General features: G+C 39.2%; 1 protein-coding gene across 1 annotated transcript; it reads right to left on the bottom strand.

Moving 5' to 3' along the window:
* Nucleotides 1–87: 87 nt before the first annotated feature.
* Nucleotides 88–27,480, bottom strand: LOC140948710 (ERC protein 2-like). The gene is made up of 16 exons (XM_073397973.1): nucleotides 26,688–27,480; nucleotides 24,257–24,697; nucleotides 22,898–22,966; nucleotides 21,453–21,503; nucleotides 19,389–19,490; nucleotides 18,013–18,180; nucleotides 17,013–17,180; nucleotides 15,280–15,558; nucleotides 14,587–14,706; nucleotides 13,849–14,066; nucleotides 12,535–12,670; nucleotides 9,531–9,823; nucleotides 8,781–8,922; nucleotides 7,853–7,939; nucleotides 4,489–4,662; nucleotides 88–2,050 (listed from the first exon to the last, which is right to left on the bottom strand). The coding sequence occupies exons 1-16, from the start codon at nucleotides 27,003–27,005 to the stop codon at nucleotides 1,952–1,954; spliced, it is 2,865 nt and encodes a 954-aa protein (XP_073254074.1). The 5' UTR covers nucleotides 27,006–27,480; the 3' UTR covers nucleotides 88–1,951.
* Between the last annotated feature and the right edge of the window lie 2 nt (nucleotides 27,481–27,482).

Below are 27,482 nucleotides of genomic sequence, written 5' to 3'. Positions count from 1 at the left end.
TAGACTTTGGGAAATCTTGGGAAATGTTAATTAACAGAATTAAATCAAATTAAATGAGACGGTGATCAAATATCAGAAAGACCAAGATTAAAAAGAATGATCTTTATTAGATTAATGAACTCAAACTAAAAAGTCTTTAAAAACCCCTCCCAGGTGTAGAAGTCTTCCTAGACTCTTATAAGGACAGTGTAATCAGAGTAAAGGCTCCGTACTAACAAAGCCGAGAGAATATATAAATTTCAGAAATACTTATATTACAAAATATATTATATTATACTTTTCAATCTAGAATAAGCTTCCAAAACTATAAAAATGTTTTTCTTTTAAGCCGTACTGAATCTCTTCGTTAACCTACCTTTCACACAGGGTCAATGGCGACTTATTTCAGTTAAAATAACTTGAAAGTTTCTTTGACGTTCATTCCCAGAATGTTTTTCTCTTTCTTCGCGAGAGCCAATCAAAAATAACTTAAAGACTAAATTGACAATCTGGCAACACTTGATTTGATTGGTCACCATCGCGACAAGAATCCCTCTAAGGGTTATCAAGAGTACCAATTAGTGCAGCGGTGACTTAACCAAGGGAAAGTACTTGAAACCTTGGAATTTTCGACCTTAACGTGAGGTATTTTTAAAAAGCTGTTGTATCCAAAACACATTTTCCCGTGCATCAGTGAGAAAAGGCACGTTTGAAGGTTTAAGGAAGCACAAAGGTCTTGCCTGATTTAAAGAACAAAAAAAGAAAGGTTTCGCGTTACAAGCAAAACAAATTAGATCGAGAAAGCTAACACTAAGTCTTCGTCAACACATTGCTGTTTAAGAGTCACAAGAGTAGAGACTATGGGCACGTCCTACTACAAAGTATAATAGAACAATGGACGCGAAGTCCAAGTCATACGGAAGTTAAGGTTAATGATGAAAGAGTTGCAGCCCTAAATGGCTTTGTCTAGCCCAAAATAAATCTCTGTTTGTTAAAACAAAGTGATGACTTGGGTGATAGTTTACCATTTTCACATTACCCATAATAGACCTATTTAACCACCACCCCTCCCCCTCCCCCAAAGACAAATCTTTGCATAACCATTTTTTCCAATTTTTCTTGGGTATTTACAGTCGTCCGTAGAGAAATTGAAGACAATGCTTGTGCAAAACTGGGTGGGGGAGGCGGGGGGAGTATAATGAGGTGTATTATGGGCAACATGAAAAGGTTGAATACCGCGGTCTTTTATCAAGTCTTCGGAATCGGTTTCCAGAAAATCAAAAATAGAAACGTCGCCCGCCAACCGGTCGTAATCAAGTATTTCCTTGTCCAACTGTTAAAAAGAACATTATCCAGGTGTTTTTAACCTAATCTTAATTATTTTCGAAGCAAACGTTAAGCTTCATTCAACCAAGACATGAAGACGTGATGGCTACGCTACCACCAATTTGGTGCGAAGCAGAAAGACCGTTATTGGCAAGAATCACCTCTCTATCAAAAGCTTACAGCACTATGGGAGTTACGTTAAAATCTCATCTCGTATTTTCTTTTGATCGAAGGTTTTAAACCAATGCGCTCCTTCAAAATTATCAGTGGTATCGAGAGGATTAAAGAAAGGACTCAGAGAGGCAAGAAAGTGCATCTGTTGGTTCCCAAATCCAATAACTGTTGCCCACTTTCTCACGTTTATCAAGCACGCATTCTCTAGCATGCACATGCACATGCAATGAGGGATGGTTTTCACTCCAATGATTGATGCGACATTAGGTTCGCTACTAACTAATGGACAGTTTTCGACCCTGTTTGTTCTCAAGTACTTAACGAAAAAATCAATGTCAAATAACTGCCTTTCATTTGTTTTTTTTTTAAGTTCGTCGGCACTTTTGAGTGCAAAGATTAGGCACTTGTCTATGGACATCAGTTTTTTTTGTTTAAGCTAAGAAGATCGGAACTCTCTTGGTATTAAATACCGTCACGATTCGCTAACGTCCTCGACTAACTCCAGCATTTTGTGAACGTCGTCCTGTAACAAGTGCATGTCCTTTTCCAAAGTCTGTAACACGGATAACAGCTGTAAAAAACAATAAAAACAAAAACAAAATGGCTTAATAGATGTTTCTTTATTCCTTGCGTCTAGCCCACTGAAAGAAAACAGAACAACTATAAAACTGCTTAATTGATTCGAATGAAATGAGGCCGAAGGCCCTTTAACTGACCAGGGACAAATCCTCGTGGCATGTTACTTAGTGCGATAATGACCTTTTAGAGAGGGCAAAGATCTACAATTGACCACTCAAGAAAATACCATAACATATCATAATGCTCTTTGTTTGTCACCCAAAAATTTTGCATAAGCATTGTTTTCAGTTTCTCTTGGGGCCATTTAAACTCCCAAGAGAAACTGAAGACAAAGCTTATGCAACATTTTGGGGTGACAAACAAAGAGCATTATGGTATGTTATGGTATTTCTGGAGTGGTCAATAGCTTGGTTATGACGTCAGACACGTTAACAGAACTATAGAATAAACATAGCTTCATGGTGACTCAATTTCACACAGGGATTTGTCTAGTCACTGAAATTTTCAAAGGATTGCGGGTACAAGATGAATTTATGAAATATCAATTGGAATTTAATTTGATTAAGGAATGTTTTAAAATATCTAATTGTACAGATCATCTGACAAATATGCTCTTAAGGACAGCAAGCGATGGAAATAAGTAGAGCTTATGAAGTACTTCGCTGAAACGGAAATAGCAATCACTAATAACAAAATTTTTGATTCTGGAAAGAAGTGAAAATATTTCTTGGGTTCTGATTTATACCGATTGTTTGTATTTAAAACAAACATGACTATTTAAAACATCATATATTTTCATATCAGTATTCCACTGTTTTTAAATACGACTTACACAATACCAAAAGCTACAAAACACATTAAGTGAGCAGTTGATGTTTTAACCAGTGCCACCCTATCTGCTATCTTTTAACCCTTTAAGCCCCAATATCCACATACAAATTCTCCAAACTCGTCTCCATACATCTCCTTTAGCAATTAGTTGAGAGAATTTGATAAAAGATCAAAGCATTTTCTCTATGGTGATCATTTTATTAATTCTCATAACTTTATCTATTGACAATGTATGGATATTGTTAGGAGAAAATTGTTGTTTGTCACCACTGGCACTTGAAGGGTTAAACCGCTAAAACGTGTTTTCGCATCAATTAAATTCCAAAAATAACTGTCAGGTTTTGATAAAAAGACTATAGAGTGTTTTCACTCACGCGGCCAGCATCGATGCAAATTTATTGGAACAAAAGAAAGCGTTTGCATAAGAAAAGAGTTCAACTCCCATAGGACTGGTTTGGGACACCAACATGGCCGCCGTTTCATTATTTTGAGACACCAATATGGCCGCCGTAACGTCATGTCAAAGCACTCTATACTTAGGAACTGAAAATGTTTCCTGTCGTTTGTTGGTATAGATGGCAAGGATGAAAATAGATTGACACCAGAAATAATCGGGCCAATTTTTGAAGCTCACGAATAATATCAACAACACTCTCCTTTTTGCGTGGAGTGATCATCATCAATTATCTCCCAACAATACCAATTCATAACCACGAGAAAAGGTTAGGAGAATCAATAAAATAATCACTGTAAGGAAAATGCATTGATCTTTTATTACATTCTGTCAACTAATGAGACATCAGTTTGGAGAATTTGTATGAGGATATTGGGGCTTTTAAGGTTGATGAAGAAAATTCAACCTGTAAGGGCGATTTGCCAGCGTGGTGAGAAGATAGTGTTAACTTGGTTTAAAGGGGGGGATGGGTGGGTGGGTGGTTTGTTTCCTAGAATCTCCTCCAGAACCAAAATTACTTGGTAGTATTGTTTTCGAAACTTGCATTTAACAATTCGATAGCATTCAAGCGCTACCAATTTAAGTAGCTACTTTAAAGGCCTGAACACTGCAACTGTGGTTGTGCTTTGAGCCGTTGGCAGCTGGGTCGAAGAAAAAAGCGACGAGCGTTGCCGGACGGCGAGAGACACTGTAAGTTGCTGAGAACCTTAATCAGCCTTCCCTGTGTTGTCCACTTCCGGTAAGCCCCATTCCTCCTCCAAACATTCCGGAAAGCAGCTAGTCTCCTAGGGGTTCGTCACACGTCCCTGCTCCACGAACTGGGGGCAGGAACGCACGACGAACCCCTTAGAAAGTCTGCGTGGGAGGCTAGAAAGCACCCAAAACTAGTACTTTCCACTGCTATTGGAGTAAGGAATAGGCCATAAATCCTCACTTTAAGACTTAGGTTACAACTGGCGACAAAATTGTTGAAACACTGTCCCTAAATGGGGCAACTTTGAAGAACAATGAGGTTATTTGTCGTTTCCAAATGGTAGTTCGAACAGCGGCACAGCATTGCATGGAGGGGGGAGGGCGGGGTGGAGAAGGGAAATCTTCATTTTCCCCTTTTGAAGTCGGCAAAACGACAAACAAAACTAACCCACCTCTTTTTGACTAGCACTCTTTAGTTTTTCTGTGTTATTTGGATGTCGACGCTTGATCTTGGGAATCCTTCTCTTTATATCTGGGAAATGTTTTTCACAAATGTCAACTAATTCTTTTCCGTACAATTGTAGCTTTTCCATACTTTCTTCTATTAGAGAGACGGCTTCCAGAATCTGAAGGAAAAGAAATGAAAAAATAAGTGAAGGGACCATAAACTTTCAACATGAAACTTCTTGTTATGAAGAATTATTTCAGTTTTGATTTGAGCTTGTGGTTGAATTGCCAGATTGCGGCCTTTCACATGCAAGCAACGTTGGTACGATTGGCAAAGACGATTTTTAGCGCAACACAGCGTTGCAACATTGTTGCGACATCGTCTCCAATGGTTACAACATTGTTTCAACATTGAAAGGCTGTGTTGTGTTAAAAATCGTCGTTGCGAATCGTCCCGTGTGATATCACCTTAAATGGCATACGACTTTTTGATTTGTTTCAGCAGAAAATTTACTGCAGCAACGGAAAATCTGAAAAGGTAGTCCTGTTTTTCCGGACGAAATGTTCCAAGCGAAAATTCGAAAACCATAAGTTTGTTAAAACTCATCTTTGGTACCAGTTTTAGACCAGCTTCATATTTTCGCGGCTGTTTTTTGGTAATAGGAACGGATTTGTGCAAATGGTAAACACGATTCCGGAATGCCCATGTAAATGGTTGTAGTTTTTATTCAGTAGATTCATTGTTTGAAGTGACTGTTTGGTTTATATTCTGAGGCATAATTCACAGACAACCTGTGAGTGTTGTTGTGTTGTATTGTCATGGTTAATGAGAAGCAAATCGCATAGAACTGATTAACAGATTTACTGTTTGAAGAAATTATAAGAATGCTGGTATGCCACTTTAAAATCAATTCACAAGTTATGATGTGCCAACTCGCAGCACTTCACTCACAATTTGTAACCTTAAGTTCGTAGGAGACAAGCTAATTGTGTACTGGTTTAACCCTTAAAGCCCCAATATCCATTTACAAATTCTCCAAATTGATCTCCATACATTTCCTTTAAAAATTAGTTAAGAGAATTTGTTAAAGATCAAAGCATTATCCCTTTGATCACTATCTTAGTTCTCATCACCTTTTCTTTGTGTATTAACATTGTTAGCAGAAAATTGATGTCGGTCACTATTAGACTTGAAGGGTCTACCTGAGAACGGTTTTTCACTTAGCCGGCGCTAGTATGGGGAAACAAAGCCGTCTCTATTTCCGATGATTCGTGTGAAAAACCAAACAAAGTTACAGGAAGTAAAAAGCCGCACGAAAGTTATTACGTTAGACCTAAATATATAAGAACCTCTTGTCAACGTCAAAGGCCTTTTGTCAAAAACTGGGCGCAAATAGAGACGCTAATTGCGTTAATTGCATTCTCGATAACCATAATATCTAAAGCCGATAGCCTTTCTATTTTTAGTCCACTCTTTTTTAATTTTTCTTTATTAAAATCTAATCTAATAACGAACTCGAAAGACATAAAAAAAAAGCATTCACCTTTGACAGATTACAATTTGATTTCCAATCACATACACAAAAATCGAAGTCCTTTCATCCATCCAGTTAATTATTTTAAGTTCTCACCACTCTCCCACCACCGTCAAAAAGTGTAGAGGAATTTTGTGAGGAACGTTTTGTCAGGTAGAGTTTCGCTTCACTTCGAAATAGCGTGCTCTGGGCTATTAATTACTTAGCTTTCCCACACACAGCGTCATTACGTAGAGGCCACTAGAAATTAAAGCGAGGTCTTATAAGATAATCTAAACGACGTCTTAGAAGACAATCGACTATCTGTGAGGTTATGCACATCTTTCAATACGCACGCATCGGCGTTAACATGATCATTGGCGGCTCGGGATTTTCCTCTCTTGTAAAAAACGCATGGACTCTTGATGGATGGGAAGTAGCCAAGATTTGCTGGTGACAATTAAGGCCCTTTCTGACAAGCAAATGCACAGGTTCAAAGTGCCAAATACCCACCGAAACTGCATTAACGACATTTTTTTTTTCGGATTTTAGTCTCTAAAAGCGTGACCTTTGAAGTAGTCCTTTTTAGGGGAGTTGTTTTTATGCTTCCCAGTGGTACTATTAAACGGATGGGATTTGTCAACCAAATTCTTACTGACAGTCGATGTTCAAAATTTAAAGTGAACTTTTTCATATAAAAAGCACATTTTAAATCATCTTGCCTGCGCAGTGGGCAATTACGTCGGAGCGCGTCGAAGGAGCCATTAACAAAAAATTAAGAACAACGTTAAATTGTGCGGCTACGTTTGTAAAAGAAAACTAATCAAACTTTTCAGTTATGAGGTTGACGCTTTTTAAGCTATTCCTTGTGTCCTAAATTCAGTTGAATCCATCGTAATTGCTAAAATTAATCATTCTAGGACATTTTTTACGAGACTAAGGGATTTTTCGCACTATGGAAATTTCGTTCTTTTATAATTATAATTAGTCTCTGCTCTTGGTACGATATTGATCGCTTTTGCGACTGAGGAGAGGAAGGAGCTTAGCCACGATTGCAACGGGAAGATAACGTCAAAGCTTAATTCTTGCCTTGTGTTCTTGTCTGTTTTGTTGTTTATTTGTTGGATCATGTGCTTGGACAAAACATAACCTTAAAAATAACGTAATCCTAAGCTGCCTTCGCAGATGATAAACCGTAACCAATAATCTCACGTCTCAGCAAGTTATGCCTGGCGCGCCGCAACTAACATCTTAAACAAACAATCCGACATTCATTGAAAGCTTCCAGTTTCTAACAACGGAGGCCTCGTTAGAGTGAAAGCAATTTGACATAACAGTAATCGTCCAAAGACTCTTGCTGTACAATGTACTTCAAATTTTAAATAATCCCACCAGCCCCACCTGGGGACACGAGTTAACATAGTCTGTTCAAGTCGTTCCGATAGTGCGAAGGGCGTAAACGTAACTCGGAGAGGGAGAATAAAAACGGTAGGGAGCTATGAGAGAACACGTTCTTTCGCCTTCTCACCCTCCCTACACCCCTTGCTGTTGTTTTTTCTTTCCAGCTGACCCCTTTCTGCGCCGTTTCCACTATCTGAACGCCTAGGGCAGGATTACTAACAGTCACACCCGTGTACAACGGTCACCCTTAAGAAATGGCAAGGTGACCGTTATATAAAGGGTGGCCGCTTTGCAGAAAATATAAGACAACTAAAAATTTTGGGAAGTTGTCCGAGGGGGGGGGGGGGGGGGGTAAACAAGGTGTATTATGGGTAATGTGAAATTGTGAATTCGTCACGTAGAACCAATGAAATTAGAGGTTTTAAGTTCTATCCACGTGGATTAACAAGGTTACCTTCTCGGTGGAGGCCTGCGATAGTTCGGTCGAGAGCGAAATTTCTTTATTATCTTCGTTTGACAGTAAAGTCATTCGCTGTTGCGTCTGCAAGAAAAATGCAACTATTAGTGTCACGAAAATGACGCGTGTGAATCGAGGAACGGAAAGTTGAAAACAAATCATTCATGCTTCAGAAATTTTTAGGTTGCGCTGCTTATACACCAAAAATGCGTTATCAGTAACCGAACCAAAAGCATCTTTCCCTGCCGTTAAGCCTTCTTTTTATTCATTATCGTTTTCCCAAGCTTAAACTGACGCAGAACACCCCTGAGATGGGTCAACAAGATCTTCTCTGGGACCTTTACCTCCGATTTTTTTTCTTCGGTTTTATTCGTTCTTTTCGATATCGTTGAAAACGTTGTATCCACGAAAGGCATTATCTGGGGGACATATGAGGTGGCCGCAAATAAAACGTTATTGTTAAATCACAAATTCAACCGTTGTCTTCAACAAAATCATGTCACCTGGAGTGATGCAGAGAGCTAACCGGCTGGACAAATTAAGGTTTCTGGGAAACTGCCCACCTACCCCTCCCCTAAACCAACACTTACTTCTCACCTAGGGAAAGACGTTACCTTAGGGGAGCGGTAGGAGGACAGTTTCCCAGAAATCTAAATCGATCCAAACAGCCCTTGTGAATGGAGGTCGAAGAACAACAAAAACGATGCCGTGACGAGATGAACCTGTGGTTGGCCAGTTTGAAGTAATGGTTCGGCGTGTGACCGGGTCGGTCCTGAAACGAATTGCACCATGGGATTGTTTTGGAGAACGCTGCGAAAAGACTGGGTCAAAATCCTCTCCAGACAGTCCCATAGTGCAATTCGCCACATCTCTGGCCCAGTCTCCGGCTCACACGTAGCCATGGCAATAGTGCAACGACATTTACCTGTTCTTTAAGCTCGTTGACAAGTTTGTCCTTTTCTGCTTTGAACTTTCGCACTTCAACGTCACTGCCCACTGTAGGCGATAATTCGAGGAGGGCGATGTTAGCGTCTTTCTCAGATATCGTGGCGAGCAACGCATTTTGCCTGAAATGCAACAGCAAACAGAAAGTAAAAAATGGTTATATATGGCATAAGGGGACTGGGTCGGAAATGGCGCGCCGTCTGACGACATTTTAAAGCTCTTTGAAATTTCGCTTTTTTGAGAGATGAGGCCGGAATAGCAGTTCGGAAGTCTCGGAAAACGATTTTAAATCGCAAGGGGAAAAGAGGGCGAAGATGGTAGACAGATACCAATGACAATATTCAGATTTGAACGCCCTTGAAATGGCGAAGGACATTATGCCGAAAAATGACAGCATTCTATCGATTGTGTCAGTAATGATGACAAAACGTTGGGCATATAAGTGAAGAGCAACGCTTAAAAGAAAGTTCACAGCAATAAAAAGAAGGTAATAGCAACACAATCACTTCACGGACTTTCTCCTTACCCATGCTCTCTCACGCCCATTTTAACAGGGCTACCATCACTGAACAAATAAATACATTCTCTGACAATGCCCTATCTTTTTCAGACTTCTAAACGACCTAGAGTTTTACTTTTTTTCAGCTTTATCCGGTCAAGTTTGTTGTCTTAACGTTTTTTGCTCAATATTAAATACTCGGCCCTAGGTTTCTTAGCTAGCCTGTAATACCTCATTTCTAGTAACTGTTCCACCATTCCATGGCGCTCTGACTTATAATAGGACAAGATAATGTCGTTTTCGTTCAGCGCCAGAACCAAGGACGCGTTCTTAGTGTTGGTGACAGAGGTCTCTATTCGAACCCTTTCCACCTCGGCCTCCATTTCCTCTACACGATGTGTCGCAGTTTCGGCGTTGTGTGCTTGCTGAGCCAGCAGCTCTTCACGTTCAGCGGCGATTGATACACTCTCAGTCAGGGCCTCCTCTAAAACAGCAATTCTCTCGTCTTTCTTCTGAAGTTCTTTCTGTTAAATAAATGTAGCAAAACAATCAACGTTCGTCTTCACAGACGGCACGCGTTAGTCGTACGGGGTCGGCCTTAGACAAATATATAGTGTGTCTGGCTAGTGGTTACACTTAGCACAGTTGGAAGATGCCTCAAAGTATGCCACATATCATTTCGAAAAACATGAAAATAAATAGCCTAGAACGTCTCCTTTCGGACGCCTCTATCAACGGAACCTCTATTCAGGGGCATTCAGAGGACACCTCTACTCGAGGGACACTTTCCTTGGTCCTGAGGGTGTCCCCTCAATAGAGGTTCCACTGCAGTGCGTAGCACCGCCCAGGATGCTTCATTTGTATGGTCACATTAGGGCCATTTATGCGAGGGAAAATAAGACGCGTCCTAAAAAAGACGCAAACCATCCCGTATGAACAGCACATTTCTTCGAAAATTTAGCTAAGACGCGTCTTATCTAAGAACAGCCCTTAACACCTGTTCTTCGATAAGACGCGTCTTAGCCAAGTCGCGTCTTAATGTGCCGTTTATACGGGAAAGTTTGCGTCTTGTTTTAGGACGCGTCTTATTTTCCCTTGTATAAATGGCCCTATTATGGGTTTTTTCCACAGATTCGTAAGTTAGATCAGGGTTCGCGCACTATTTCCAACCGAAGATTCAAAGACTTATACGGTCTTTCCAAGATAGGAGACTTAGTTTGTGCAAAAAGCGCTGAAAAGGAGACCTTGAATTAAGAAAGCACACGCAGGCTATGGACATGCGCGGTGCCCTTGTCGCTCAATGAACATGTGGCCTTAAGGTGACTCGACCCAGTTTTTTTTAGAGGGTACCATCCTACTTTGAAGCTCTCTGGTATCCCCACCTTTACTTTTATTGTAAGTCTAACACATAGAATGGATAACATATAGATCAATCTACAATATAACATAAAATTTTTGGCGATCGGAGTAAATGTCACGTGGTTATAATGCCACGCCCCTTTGAAGTCTGAGTCGAAAATCTGCTGTTGCCGGCATTTTTTGGTGAAAATCTCTCGGCTACACATAGTGCGCATTAGTGCCTTGCGCTGAACAGAGTTTCACCAAAATCGCAAAGACCCAATTCGAGAAATTCAGCGGTTTCCAAATTTAGGTCATAATTTATGCGAAAATGATAAGCAAACTTTACACGGATTATATCTAATAAACTATGAGATTCATCTCTGTATTTTGGGCATCCTTATAACAGATGGGTCCTTGCAAGTCAGCAAAACAATTTAGGGCCTTGTAAATGCGCGCGATTTCGAGCAAAGCAAACATATAGAAATTATAGTTTTCGCTATTTGTTGACGTTTGTCGGCGTTTAAGAGTCAATCTCACGAAAAAAGCATTTTCTTAAAAATTCGTAGTTTTTTTTCCTTCAAATTTTTTCAGGGCCACAACTGATTAACTAACTACCCGGACTCTGAATTTCATGGTCATTGAAAAACTGTGACATTACCTTCTATAAGCCCAAACTTGAGTAAACATTGAAGATTTTTAGCGTTTTGGCTGAGTTTGTGCTTTGGGAGTTGTCTATTGTTTCTAGTCTGTCATTATACAGCATTCTTGTTCAGCGCGCGTGCAATGACCACGCTTGGCTGACTTCCGAATGCTCACCGAGATATGATAATTTAGTATAAGAAAATAGAAGGGATTCCCGTCACGAGTTGGTTTAATTATGATATTTTTTTAATAGTAAGTAGATTTAGTGTGTAGCACTTCTTGATTTTTTTGCAAAGGCACAAGAAGCACGAGAATTGATTAAAAATTGTGAGTTAAAACTCTATGTATCACGCGATGGCCTGTCTCACTGTACCAAAATTATCATATTCGGAAGTCAGCCAAGCGCGGTCATTGCACGCGTGCGGAACAAGAATGCTGTATAATGACAGACTAGAAACAATAGACAACTCCCAAAGCACAAACTCAGCCAAAACGCTAAAATCTTCAATGTTTACTCAAGTTTGGGATTATAGAAGATAATGTCACAGTTTTCAATGACCATGAAATTCAGAGTCCGGGTTGTTAGGTAATCAATTGTGGCCCTGAAAAAAAATGAAGGAAAAAAACTACGAATTTTTAAGAAAATGCTTTTTTCGTGAGATTGACTCTTAAACGCTGACAAACGTCAACAAATAGCGAAAACTATAATTTCTAAATGTTTGCTTTGCTCGAAATCGCGCGCATTTACAAGGCCCTAAATTGTTTTGCTGACTTGCAAGGACCCATCTGTTATAAGGATGCCCAAAATGCAGAGATGAATCTCATAGTTTACTAGATATAATCCGTGTAAAGTTTGCTTATCATTTTCGCATAAATTATGACCTAAATTTGGAAACCGCTGAATTTCTCGAATTGGTCTTTGCGATTTTGGTGAAACTCTGTTCAGCGCAAGGCACTAATGCGCACTATGTGTAGCCGGGAGATTTTCACCAAAAAATGCCGGCAACAGCAGATTTTCGACTCAGACTTCAAAGGGGCGTGGCCTTATAACCACGTGACATTTACTCCGATCGCCAAAAATTTTATGTTATATTGTAGATTGATCTATATGTTATCCATTCTATGTGTTAGACTTACGATAAAAGTAAAGGTGGGGATACCAGAGAGCTTCAAAGTAGGATGGTACCCCCCAAAAAAAAACTGGGTCGAGTCACCTTAAAACAACAACTGTAAACGGGTGACTGTACTTCACCTGGTAGAAGTCCGCAGTCTCGTCTTTCTGATCTTCTTGCTTTTTGACTTCATTCAGAAGTTGTGCTTGCTTTTCTCTTTCAAGCTGCTGATTTCTTTTAACGCCAACAAGCTTCTTGCTCTGTTCTCTGAGCTGCCTACAAAAGAAACATGATGGGTATGTGTTTAACAGAAGCACAAAACAAAAGATGACAAAGGGTACAATATAGGTGACGTGACAGTGGTACTAATGATGCTACAGTCAACTCTCTGCAATACGCACACCTTTAAGACTGGCGGTAAGTGTCCATCTCACAGAAGTGTCCGTCTTATAGAAAGCATAAAAAACTGTAAAATGTTTGAACCCAGGAGTCATTTTATGTTCGTCCGGGTGACCGTAGTCCTGTATAGGACTGTTGTTGACAGTGACTGACGTTTTGACAACCTGCGCGGTAGTCGTCTTCAGAGTCAAAGTGCGTTGTACCACGTCAGTTGATGGTATTAAACGCTGGAGAGTCGAATAAAAAGAGTAATAGAAAATCAGAGACCAAGTCTAGGTGTCCGTCTCATAAAGAGATGTATGTTAAGAGAGTAGACTAAGCCTAAAAAAGGCGGACAAACCAGAAAATTTGATGGGCATGTATAAAAAAAGCCATTTAATTTCTTTCAATTGATTTCTAAACAAATCTTCAGCTTCAGAATGATAGTCTTAAGTATTTGCTGTGTTCAGCCATCATGTCTGAGGGGCAGGTAGGATTTCGACAGACATGCGGTTAATTTTCGTATGACATTGTCCGACGACCAATTGCTTATAGGGGACTTAAGCACGTTTGCTTAACAAACCCATTGCTTTTTTGACGTTCTCGTTGTCGTCGTCGTCGCCGTCGTGATTACTAGAGCTCCCTAAAGGTGATGTTCCACGGGACGATTCACATGCAACGACGATTTTTAGCGCAACACAGAGTTGCAGTGCTGGAACAATGCTGTAAACATTCAAAACAATGTCGCAACAATGCTGCAACACTGTGTTGCGCTGAAAATCGTTGTTGCGAATCGTCTCGTGTAACATCACCTTAATGAGGTCGACTTGTTTTGCCTGGATTTGAATCATACTGTAAATTCACGCAGGGAGAAAAAAATTGACATACGCTGTGTCGGGAGTGGTGTCAAATGTCACTAGCTCTCCTATTGGTCAATTGTCTGACGTCAAATTTGGAATTTTCTACAGGTAAACTTCGTGCCAAACAGGTATGAAAAATTCCTTTAAAATAACCAACCAAGAAAATAACAAAGGTCTTTTAGAAAGTCTACCAATGTCTTGAGGCGTTTAACTCACTTTTCCAGATCTTCGATTTTGTGATCCTTCACCTCACAGTCATCAGTGAGTTGATTGACTTTCCAGCCCTGTTCCTTCAGTTCTTCTTGCAGTCTTTTTATCTCTTTGTCCTTACTCCTAAGCTCCGTTTGCTGCTTCCGAGAATCTTTTTCCAGCTTAGATAACTCAAGTCTTTTGCTACTGAGTTCAGCTACAACATGTTCATCCTTGCCTCCGCCCTAAAAACAAAATGGACGCCAAAAATTATCCTTGCTCCGGTCGGCAAAAACTACCCTATATGCTTTCAATGCCAGAGTCAGGTTATCAAGACCTGTAACAGCAACTCTCGATTATTCAGCGAAACCTCTTCCGCTGTACTTTCACTCGGCTTCGTGCTATTTGTCTTGCGCGCAGTTCAAACTATAGAGCCTATGGATGAAATCCTATGATGTGACCATTCAAATGAAACCTCTTCAACAGTTCTTTCACATGGCGCTATTTGTTTTGTATGTGGTTCTAACTTTTGAGTCTGTGGATGCAACCCTATGATGTGTGACCATTCAAACGAAACCTCTTCAGCAATACTTTCACATAATACTATTTGTTTTGCACGCAGTTTTAACTTTTGAGACGGTAGTCAGTGGACAACTGAAACCATTCAAACAAAGCCTCTTTTTTTGTTTTGCTTAGTTACGCTTGCCAAGCAGATTTTGAATATATTTCACTCGTGTCTCTACAAAACAATAATGTAACACAAACCTCTTCTAGTTGCTGCTCAAGCCGCTTCACAGTTTCTTGAGAAGTCGTCAATTTGGCGGTTCTGTCTTGTAAAGACGATTTAAGTGATGAAACCTGTTTCTCTAAACTAGCAATGTCCTCCTAGAAAACAAAGGAAATCATGTTAGGGTAGAAAAATTAATTGGAGTATGTGCACTCTTAAAATTTCACTTTTCCCTGACTTCTTTCAAAGATTTAAATTTTCCCTGACTAGAGGTGAAATTCCCTGACTTTTTCCTGACCTGTGGCAAAATGAGATCACTTGTAGGTTTATCCTGACCTTAGAAGTATTTCGCCGGCGCACCACTGCGTGGACAGAACGCAAAGACACGCGGTCAGGTCCGGTCCCAAGGGGGGGGGGAGGGGTACTCGACCAATATTTGGCTAGAGGTTAACGATGACGGTTTGAAACCCTGACCCTGTTTAGAACAAAAACCTCGATTTTATTACCCTGTTTAGGACAAAGGACATGTACACGGTTTAGGACAGACTTGCAAAAAATTATATACCCTCTTTCGGATAAAGGGGACGAAAATTATACTGTCTAGCGGCACATCCCCGTAAAGGCCATATAAGGGAATATACCCCCCGGGGGGTCCGGTCGAACTATACGGTAACACGATCACTGTGCTTCTTCAACACCACCACGTACAGATGCAACATATACTCTTGTACCTCTTTGTCCGAAAGCTGTTCTCTGAGAGATGCCAGTCGCCCTTCAAGCTTCTCATGAGCTCGTTTTACCCGGCCAAGTTCCTCATCAGTCTCTTCACCGCTTCGCTGCCTTTGGCCCTGAAGAATCTCTATATGTTTGTCCTTGTCGCGTATTGTTGCCTCCAGATGGGATATAGTACTGGACGAGCCGGCATGTTCGGCTTTGAGCGATGCTAGATTAGTCTTCATGGATGAAATTGACGAGTCTTTCTCAAGTAGATCCCTCTCAAGAGACTCGCACTAAAAAAGAACAATTACAACGAGCAGAATGAGGCTAGGCGGGATAAGAGTTCTCTCAGCCCTTAAAGGGGAGGATCGCGGGCTCATTTCCCGAACAGCGCCTGGTAATCGAGCCTAAAAGGGGGTGCGTCACGAAATTTCTCAAAATTCGAACATTAGGAAACACCACCAAACTCACTGAAACATAAAAATAACTGCTTAGAACATAAAAAAGAAGATATAAATACCACAACAACTGCAAAAGGAGAAACGGATGGACAAACTTGAAGAAGATTGAAACGGAATGCAACTGTGTTCATTGAAAACTTGTAAGCCTAACAGTTTTTTCATTGTTCATTTTTGTTGTTTCTAACGTCTGATATACTGCTTGGGAGACATATTTGTTTGACACGAAGCTGTGACTTTGCCATCTACAAGTAATAGGCCATTTTACAGTTGTGTGCTCAGTGCCCTAGCCTTTAAATTGAAGCGAGGCTGGCGGTGACCTTGCTTTGTTACAAACCTTGTTGTTTTTCATATGTAAATGATCATGTTCACGGGCTTGTTAGCATGATAATACCACGATTTGTACATGAAAAGCAGGCAGGTTTGTAACAAAACAAGGTCATCACCAGCCTCGCTTCTATTCAAAGGCCAGGGCACTGAGCACACAACTGTAAGATGGCCTATTTCTAAAGTTCCATGGCTATTAAGGACGCACAATTGGCATTAATAATATGATGCACGCACGCATCCTATCTACAGTTCAGTAAGACTTCGTGAGAAAGTAAATTAAGCACTCAAACTTGAGTGACAAACACTATCTATACAGGGTTCGTACACTTCAGTTTTCAGACGTAAAATTCAAGGACTTTTCAAGGACTTTTAAGGACCACATTTTTACTTTCAAGGACCTAATAAATTACTTTTAACACAGGCTCCAAATAAACTATGAAAATATCTCGTCATGCACAATCAGTATCGTCTACAATGTGCATGTATGAAAAACGATGCAAAGGCACTGGCAACGATTCTGGTAGCCTGTGTAGCAGGCGCTTGGAAAGCGGGCGAAAGAGAGAACGGGCGCGCTAGGGAGACACGCTAGGAGTGAGGGAATGTCTCCTTCTCGCGCGCCCGTTTTTTCTTGTGCCCACTTTTTCCAAGCGCCTGCTACGCAAGCTACGATTCCAGACCTCAGCCTTTTGCATCACAAACTGTCCATACCTGACTTTCATTTCTTCAGTGTTATTCTGTTGGCTTCAAACTGGTATTTGACAAAGGCGTTTGGACGTTTCAAAAAGTTCCTCAATTAAAATTCAAGGACTTTCAAGGCCTCATAAAAGTACACTAAATATTCAAAGGTTTTTAATATGCGTACGCACCCTGTCTATAGCTGAGTGAAAATATAAAGAAATAACTCACTTTTACACATTTTGTGAAAAGAACTTGAAGAACGCACTGTACATTGAACAAACCTTTTTCTTAAGACTCGTGACTTGTCTTTCCTTGGTGTTGAGAACGCTCTGTAGATTCTCCACGGCATAAGAATTCTCCGAATGTTCTGAGGAGACAGAGATCAATTTTTTCTCTTTCTGTTTTAACTGTTCCTCCCTGTCATCAAGCCGGGAACGCAACGACTCCAGCTGTAACAAAAATGAGAGTAAACAATGTAGACTGTTAACAGTCCCCTATTTTTCCGTACGATTTTCGAGATCAAGCTCTTGCGTTTACGGGCGGCCATCTTGGACGAGTGTCAACACTTGAGGGAGGGGGGGGGGAGGGTACATGTGAAAACCAAGACGGCCGCCTGTAGCGGAAAACGTTCGATCTTGATGATCTTACGAAAAAATGGCAATGCAATCAACGACTGTTTCAACATTATCTTGGGGACAAAATCGCACAATCTTGGGCAATTCCACTACTTACACTGAACTACTAACTATCACAAACGAAACTACAGAAAAGCCAAAATAGGGCACGCATGAGAAAAAAGAAATTTAAGTGGATTGCATTCAGATAAACTGAAAAGAAAAAAAGCAGCCCAACATTTTTCAAGTTATCTCAACTGTCAACCTGTAGGGAAATGTGATTCACAAATGCTCGCACATCGCTTTTACTACTATCAGCAGGCTGTGATTCTATCAACAAAACCGCAGTAGTCTGTTCGCACTGTAACAAAAAAAAAATAGAATTTGGCGTTTGCGAGAAACTGAAAATTTGTTCACCTTTGTTCACGCTTAAGACACCCGAAAAAACTACAGATGGTCACTTTCGCGAAATAAGATGACCTGACGGAGGGTAGCTGTCAAGGAACAAAGGACAAAGGATTTTTCCGGCGCTTGACAAAAAATTGTAGGCCTCCAAACGTTGTGAAAAAAATAGTTCGCACCAGAAATGGCTTCCTATTGACAGATTTTTTGCAAAACAAACAAAATTGGAAATGAACAAAACTTAACACCTCTTTAAGCTTCTCACCTCTCCCTGTAAGTTCTTGATGTGGTGTTCTTTAGTCGATACAGATGTTTGAAGGACAGCAATATGTTCTTGTTGGTTTGACTGATGTGCTTTCAGTGTCTCAAGTTTGGTTTCGGCCGCTGTTAGCGCAGCTGCTTTCTTCCCAAGATCTACTTTAAGAGATTCAACCTGAAACAAGACATGGAATTAAACAGTTAGATTAACACGCTCAGCAAAAAAAAATTACAACAAAAACGCTGTTTAATCTAAGTGCAACACTAAACAAATGGAATATTCAAGGCTCGAAAAACCGAGCTTATAGTCTGGTGCAGTGTGGTTATGACTATGATCAGATACATTACAAAAACTTCCATCAATGTACGACTACGGTGTGAACTTCTATAGAGCAACAATTTTCCGAGGATGTTTAACACACCGCAACAAATTTTTCTTTCTTTTTCTAAACTTGGATGCGGTCCCTAAGAATTCAGCTCCAGACATTTTGACATATTGAGCGAGTTGGAATTTGGAAATTTACCAAACAATTATTGTATCTGTAATGTTTTCGCTGCCGTTGATAGTTGGTTATGCTCCCTCTCATCTTGAGTCAAAGACTGATGTGATATTTTTGGTTGAGAGTGCAACGATTTTCATTGGGGAACCGATTATACTCAAAAACGTACAAAAATTTCTGAAGTTCACATTAAAGATGATTACAACAAAAATCAGATATTTCAGGGAGAGTACAATATCATTCATTTTAACTTTTTTTTCTAGCTCAGATTCTTATGCCAGGCGTGACAAAATTTAATTAGTCCACAAGTATGAGTGGATGTGCCGAACACGTGAGTGTTGGGGTGACCAGTTGCTTCACTTAAGCGTCGTTTCGCTAACTTTCCGTTCGCCAATGTCTTAAGTCGTTTCGCGTACGAAAAGAAACGAGCGCTATACATGTGTATAACTCGTTCTTTTAGTCATGACACGAAAACGTTCGATACACATGTGTATTTACATTGTACGTTGTTCTTTTAAGCCTAAGGATATAAGGCGAAAGAAGTTAGGGAACTGACCCAACACGTTGGCGAAACGACTGAAAGCGTTAATAGCGAACAGGACGTTGGCGAAACGACTGTAGGTACACTGTCATGGCTGAAGTGTTATGTAAATAAGTTGAGTATGCAAGTTGTTGAGAAACTGACGCATGTTGCACATACATTCTTGTTGAGAACAAAACTAACAGTCAATAAACAGTCAGATCTACTTTATGCACTCATACCCAACCTTGTACTTAAAACAATATCACAGCGCTATGTTTTTTTATTTTCATTCACATGATATTGTACCATGGAAATGTAACACACTACATCTTAAAGCTTACAAGCTAAGTACCCACTTACCTTGGACTTCATGAATTTTGAGTGACTCTCAAAGACCTCTGTTTGTCTCTTCTCCTCTTGTCGTTTCTTGTCATCCGATGCAGCTTTTTTAAGACTGTCAATCTGACAGAAAAATGAGCACATTTATTACTGATGATATTGAAACCAGAATGAAAATATCGGAAAAATGGTTTTACTGAACAATGTAATTTTCACTCTCTGGCACCTTTTGTATTCATTGGGTAATTCGATACAAGTTGTTCCGATACGAACTCAAGTAGTGAAACTGCACTAAAATTTCGATCACTTCAAGTATAGTTTGCGCGTGAACAAGAAAAACATTTTGGCCTTTTGGGTGAATATTCTTCGTTCTTAGAGACAAGTACGTGAAACTATTTACAACTCGACTAAATAAATTTGTATCGAAACGACTTTGAATCGAAAGGACCAGTGGACTAGTAACCATTCATTGTTTACCATAAAAACAGATATAAATATGGAATATTTTTTATCTGGCTAAGATACATTCAATTGCCTCACATTTCGTCAACGGGGACATTTTAACAGGGACGTCATAAGAACAGCTGTGGCTGACCACTGGATTTTATAGCTGACTATGACAGCAAAATCAGCCAGCTAATGTCAGTTTGAAAATGAGTGAAACAGAAAAACCGTTGGGAAGACTTGTTCAATTTATGACCAGTTACTTTACCTAAAAGGCCAGCTTTCTAGAACCTTAATGATAGCCCTGCACAAGCAACAACCACAAATATCCATGTGACAGATGTGCAGATGCCAAAAGCGTGCTTTTCACTGACTTAACCGTACTTTCCAAGCATACAAAAATAATATTCCCACCATCACAACTGCATCATCCAGTTGTACTAGTTTGTGAAAAAATATCACTTGTCTACACATTGTTCGACTTACCAATACAGCAACCCCTCAAAAAAAGGATTATTAGAATCACACACTTGGTTAAGAAAAAGTTAATGTTTTTGGCCTTTGTTGCAAGAGTGGAGAGTGAAATATTGTTTTAAGGTGATGTAATGCCCAATATTGCATGTTATGTCAAAAAGGTTACGAATAAAAAGAACATGTAACAAGATAACAAAAAAATGTGAAAAATTATTCTTATTTGTACCCAGTTCTTGAAATTTAGAAGAAATCTTGCCAAAAAAAAAACCTACACAATTTTTGTGCTGCCATACTTTTTCATGTAAATTATGAGAAACACTTGACATAAAAAGCTGAATTTGTGCAAACATGTACACTGAGTGCTGCTTGTTCTAGAAACAGGCAAACACATGTTAAAAGGAATTATTATTCATTCAAAATATTTTCCTAATTCTGATTGGCTAAAAGTAGACGCATGATTCATCATAACCAGTTACTGATGACCAAATTTGGAAGAATTTTGTGTTTATCGAGGAAATGACTTCAAAAATGCAGCCCACTACAGGTTAAGGCACCGTTACCAAGAACAACTGGCGACGAGGTTGAGTTGTTTTGGTTGTGAAAACGAATATGGCGGACACTACAATCATTTCAAGAGTGAGATAACTGCAACTGGAACTAGGCAAAATAATAGCTAAAAACATAGCAAAAACAGCAAGAAGACAACTTGGAAGGTGACATCTGCTATTTGGACAATATTTGTGGAGCTGGACAAACCTAAACATACACTGTCGAAGATGAACTTACCATCAATGCATCAATTAGCTATGTTTTTAAACTAGGAATTACTTTCAATGAATAATTAAGCAATTAATGAATTCGGCTTTCGTAGGATATGAAGAATTAAGCAGATCTCGGAGGGCGTTATCCACCTCAGCCGATAACACCCTCCTCCATCTGATCTGATTAATTCTTCATTTTCTACTCAGCCTCATTCATTAACTGCTAAATAAAGCAATACAAATACCGTAAGTATCACAATTTTGTAACTTCCGCAAAGAGAACACAAAAATGTAAGGAACATTCCTCTTCAAGACTAAAATATTACTTATTTACAATATTTCTGGAAGTATTGCAAAATTTAATACACTAGGTAGGACATTATTTTGCATTTTTATGTTTACAAACCTCTCTTTCAAGCTGTTTTATCTGTGCCTCCAGCTCAACAATATGGCTATCCTAATGAAATAGATATTTCAAGAAGTCCTTTAGAGCTAACAATAGCATGTTCCAGGCATTCAGATAGTAGAGCACAGGCGAAAAATTGACAAGAAAAAAGAAACAAACAAAAAATAAAATAAAATAAAAAATATAAACAAACTAAGAAACCTGATTTATAAGTAAAACTGATCTGCAATGTTATTGAAATGAAATACTACAAAACAAAAGCAGCTGTCAGCTGGGAAGCATATAGGAGAATTAGGAGCCCTGTCATAGCTTGCATGTGCCACAAATCCATGCATCACAGAATACTTCCAAAGACTGTGCAGCTTGCATGCAGGAAGCCCAAGAGAATTCTGGAGTTCATTGCGCTGGCCTTCTATGCACGCAGGATGAGGTAATTACTCTCAAGGAGGAACATTTAGGAGTTATTAGGGATCAAAATAATGTAGCACAAATATTTAATGAATATTGGTACCTTTAGTAATATCACACGGGGCCTGATCGTAAACAAGAATACCGCATTCAAGGAACAATCACATGTACCCATGATTGTGGGGACAAGGACATTCACTTTTAAGCCAATTCGACACCATAATAAATTGTGAAGGCAGTGCTGGAGAATGTTAAGCCCAACAAAGCCCATGTGATTTTATTCCTCCGAGAGCAGTTTTAACTCACATCAATTGGCTTGGTTGGGCTTAATATTCTCCTTAAAAGGTGTGTTCATCATCCATAGCAAAACCTTTCAGTGATCTTGTTAATAGCATCATTAGCAGTTCACAGGTAACTAACACTTGGAAGTGCGGACATGTCACATCACTCTACCAGCAAGGCAGTGTTTTGGACAAAAAAAACACAGATGGGAGACGATCTTTCATGTTTTCAGTAAAAGGTTTGAGAGGCTAATACACATTCACATGAGAGAATATTAAATATCATTTTGGAGCCTATCTTTTCTTTTCCTGATTATCTGGGTAGTTCTTCTGATTGGTTGAATCAAATTTCACACGCGGCACAACCAATCAGAAGCACTATCAAATCTGAGTAGTGATGCGTCATCAGTATGGAATTTCTGTGCTCGTTTCTCAGATGTCATTTGGCATGGAAACCGCTGGTAGCATCACGAAATGTTGGCGATGTTCTCCGGTTGCCATTTTTAACAAATCTGAGTGAAATCTGAAGGTCACTCACCCAGACAGCAAGTGCTCCAAAAACTATGTTTTCAACCCTGAAGTACTGTCACCAATAAATTTATTGGCATCAAAGAAACTGCTTCATCAACATACAATGTCCAGCCGAGTGACATGGGTGGAGCTAGAAGAGAGGCTTTTGAGGGTGGGGAGTGTGTGGTGTGGTACTAATATTCAGCTTTGGCCATTTCCCCATTACAAGTGAATTAATGGGTTTACCTTAGACAGAAGATTTGCAGACTGCTTCAGTTCGTCGCTGACATTGTTGATTCTTATATGGCCAATTTCCTGAATAGAAGAGGAAGAAAAGTAGAGTAAAGAATCGAGGAAATATATGAAGATCAGTCTGGGGAAATTGTATATTAATATTGAGGCTCAAGGAGGGTTGGAATAATATCACATTACAAGGTAGGTTTGGCTGCAGAAAGATGCAAATTCAATCATTTTGCTGCTCAATCCCAGTTTTATTCAACAGTGATTTTCATGGTTACCGTATTTATTCGATTAACCGCCCTGGGCGCTTATTAAATTTTTGGACCTTGAGAGTGGGCGCTTATTCGAGGCTGGGCGCTTATTAAATTTTCACCATTTTCAGCAAGTGAAGTATGTATATTTTGCAACAAAACAATAAATGCTAAAAACAAAGCGCGAAGAAGTAACAAAGCAAGGTTTCTGTAAAATACTCTGAAGAAAACTCCGTCCTCGGGGAAGTCTCTTATTGGAACTTATTCACTTAAGTGGGTGGGGTGGGGGTGAGCTCTTATTTGAGTTTGATTGGGAGGAGGAGGGGGTGGGCGCTTATTCGAGGCTGGGCGCTTATTAACTTTTTCTGCCTTTAGGATGGGCGCTTATTCGAGGTGGGTGCTAATTTGAGGTTGGGCGCTTATTCGAATAAATACGGTATCATATATCAGCATGCAAAGAAAGTTGTGTCCAATAGCCCGGAGCTAGTGGATTTGGCTATCGGGCTACTGATTTTTGTTCTTAACTTGCCCAATAGGCAAGTGCTGTTTTTTGGGGAAATTCAAGTTACAGAAGGATTGTAATCAATCCTGCTAATCAAAAAAGGTTTGGGGGCTAGTTGGAATGACTTGAGGGCTAGTGCATGCCAGCTACAGATTGCCCAAATGGCAGGCTGTAAAACTGACTTTGTTTACACCCTGTATATGGAAAGAAATGAAAATCACAAATCCAGAGCTACAAGATGCTGGGGCCACTCGGGTCATCAGTTAATTTTAGTTCTAATTTCTGGAACAGTTTAGACACTACCCTAAGGGAAGCAGAGTCACTGACTGCTTTTAAATGTCACCTGTCTAAAGCCATATTATGATTCTTAATGACTATATTTACATTAATTTTTTTACCTCATGTTTATCTACATTTTTAATTTCTCTTTCTTTTATTTTTTACATTATTGTTTTATTTTTTACTTTATTTTAGTCTTTGTCGAGAGTTGTTGTTGTTTTTTTTTTGAGGACCCTTGTGTAAACCAGTAACCTGTGACGTTGGTATCCTCAATAAAGATTGCTATTAGTATTATTAATTCAATGATGACTAGTAAAATAAAGAACATTTTACCTCTTTTAATGATGCTATTGTTTTGTCACGTTCGTCAATAACTTCCCTCAATTTTGCAAGCTGATTGAGTGCCTCAGAGAGCTTCTTTTTATCAGTACTATGCTGTTCTTTGTGCAGTTCAAGCTGCTTTGATTCAACTCCTTTGCTGTTCTGAATCATCCCCATAAGCTGTGCAATAGTTTCATCCTTAGCTTGAATACTTTGCTGCTGTACTTCCAGCCTAGAGCTTAATTCTTCAAGAGATCTTTGAAGTATGAACGCTTCATTCTCTTGCCGATCTTTCTCACTTCTTAAAGAATCAAGCTCACGTTGAAGACCATCCTGAGAATGGACAGAAATGGTTGAAGATGCTGGTGATGGATGGCCAGAAGAAATATGATCACTTGCATCTTTATGTCTCCGCAACTGTTCTTGAAGTTCCCTTACAGTTTCATTTCTTTGCTGAAAGGAGAAGGAAAGTGACTGCAGGTTATTATTATGAGAAATGTAGGATCAGTAACCTTTTCTGACATATACAATCATGTAATAAGCAGGACACTACACACATTCCTGATAAATAAAAGCCATTTAACTGTGTTAAGTCGATAAAAACATGAAAATTAAAAGCAGTCAGCACCTACTCAATCCAAACACGAATTTAAAATACCACTGATTTCTCCTGACTTTTGTCATGTATAGATGTATCATAACAAAAAACATAAAATACAAAACAATTTATAAAAAAAATACAGAAAGTTGTATGCTCAATAATTTTGTAAACCACAGTTTATGGAGTGTGACACCCCTACTCACCATCATGTAACGCGACATCATGGCAGCATTTATCACGTTTGGTAAAGTTTTTTTACTCATAGTACTAGGTAAAAATACTGTATGGTAGGTAGAATCTCTTTCACAGTTGGGAAAATACTGATACATTAACAATCCTTGTTACGTTCTAATGTATCTAAGAGTGGCCCCTTGAAGGAAAAAGATTAAATATGATAATTTTTTTCCAGACTCTATATCTGCTGTAAGTTCCAAATTAAGTATCACAAAAATTTAAGTCGAACCAACAGCAACATCTTTGTCCTCGCTAAATGACACTTTTTACTAACCCACCAGTCAACAGCCTTAGAAATGACTGACAAAGTGACAGCATGCATATAGCCTTGCTTATATTTTGTCTGTTCAGGGAAATGGCCAATTTAAATTGCACATATTATGAAATAATTATTAAGCCAACATCTTTATCTAAAAAAAAGGCAGAGAATAATTGAGTCAAAATACAAAAACTCAGTTCCACAAAAAAAAGGTCTAAAAAAATCATGTTCAAATCAAATCTTTGTTTATGAGTCACACTGATTCCAAAACCACTTTCACATGCATTTGCAAATTTCCTTAGGATGAGCAGTTAATCAAAATTCAAGAAACACAAAACTCAATTACCAGCTTTGCAACTGGATCAAATTAAAATTTGTTGTTTCTGACCAGGAGTATGTGGCTACTAAATAATAGTAAATTAATACAAGTAAAAATTGCTACAGAGAATCCCATAAAATGTTTAGAAACATAAATTATGTCTTTACAAAAGGGGAATTTCACATTTTTGTTTCACACAATTAAATACCATCTGCGCATGCTGAAAACTGCTGTTTAGGCACTGATTAAAGCCACAAATACAGAAACGTTACTTATTTACAGTCCCTTAATTTAAATGAATGGTATCCTTTTAATAATTTAAAACAATAATGGTGTTTTTTTATCATCACTGTTGTTATTATTATTTATTTATTTTTTTTTAATTTCTTTTTTCAAAATGAGCTTTGCATGATATTGCACGGAAAAACAACAAAGCTCTAAATATTTTAAAGAACCTCTTCAAGGCTATGGTCAAACCCATAATTTTCAAACCTCCAACGTAATGTAGACAATTGAGAGACATCTAAGAAAAATAAACTACAAGTGACATTTTAAAGCCCCCATTGTTTCAAGACAATATCATTATGCGGACGTGGACAAAAGAAAAAGACATGGTTTCATACTCACAGCTGTCTAAAGATATAGAAACAACAACTTTGCATTGTTTCCTTTCAAACCGAACTGTGAGGTAATCTCAAGTCATTTCGGCACTTTTTTTCATGATGTTGTCCGCATTATTTACTGAGCATGAAAATGAGTACCACTAAATTTAATCAATCAACTTTGAGACGCAATATAACTAAAAAAAAAACAAGCGATGATAAATGAGGACGCTTAAATCATATGTGAAGTTAGTATTTAAAATTATTCATTTCACGGATCGATCACGACTTCCGTATGACATGAAAAGGCGAACGCAGAGTCCGTTAATTACACCATCCTATTTCATCGTATATAATTTATAGATCGAATAAAACGGGTATACCACAACATAAGCCGCTTATTAAACACACCTAATGTATAATTTTACCTGTGAATCTTTAAACTGCTCCCTTAATCTCGCACATTTCTCCTCTTCGGCTTTTCTCGCTGCTCTTTCTTTTTTAAGTTCTGGGCTCCAAAACATTTTGATACTTCTCATGCTTGAGTTCAGTTTCGTTTCTTTTGCTTCGACTTCTTTCCTCAAACGAGCATTTTCTTGTTGCAGTTCGGCCATGGTCATTGGTCTTTCACCAACGCTGACTGAGCGAGATGGACTCGCAGTCGATGAAGGCGAACCTATGGATGATTCGCTCGAAGCAGGGCTTAAATTTGGAGAATGATTCATTTCGGCGTTGAACGAGTACATCTTGTTTTAATCACTTGGGAGTCTTGTGTCTCACCGCCCAATGCTCACTCGCAATTCAATCCAACATGTGAAATCAGTGGTGAAATCGGCAGCAAGCCCTAACGCCAGACGCACCAAACATTAAAACGGTTCCAAAATTAAACGAAGGATTGATAAAAGAAAACTCTCCGCGATTTGATCAATCACTTATCACTGAACCACATAGCCAAGACTGCTATTAGGGAAATCGAGAACGAATTAGAAGATTAGAGACGTGACTGCGTTCGTCCAATATATACAGCATCAATTTCGAAGGTTCATTTCACCTCCCTTGGCGCCGAAACTCAACCGCACGTGAGAAGACAGACTTCACCGTGTTCTCGATAAGCAGATTTCCATCTGATTTGCGCTCACTTGCCTTGAAGAACGTATGAGAAGTATGTGTGGTTCGCAACTGACAAACGATTGAGTTTTTCGTCACGACAAGAGGTGCCTGCG

The sequence above is a fragment of the Porites lutea genome, chromosome 9, assembly GCF_958299795.1.
Source record: "Porites lutea chromosome 9, jaPorLute2.1, whole genome shotgun sequence".
Lineage (NCBI taxonomy): Eukaryota > Metazoa > Cnidaria > Anthozoa > Scleractinia > Poritidae > Porites > Porites lutea.
This window is presented reverse-complemented; position numbering and strand designations above follow the sequence as displayed.

Bases quoted from the DNA above. Each gene is read 5' to 3' on its own strand.
- LOC140948710 (XM_073397973.1), bottom strand. From the start codon at position 27,005: ATGTACTCGTTCAACGCCGAAATGAATCATTCTCCAAATTTAAGCCCT. The intron at 22,967-24,256 runs GTAAAATGTTCT...TCTTCTATTCAG, and splicing joins CAATAGCATCATTAAAAGAG to GAAATTGGCCATATAAGAAT. The intron at 7,940-8,780 runs GTAAATGTCGTT...TTTTTCTTGCAG, and splicing joins TCAACGAGCTTAAAGAACAG to ACGCAACAGCGAATGACTTT.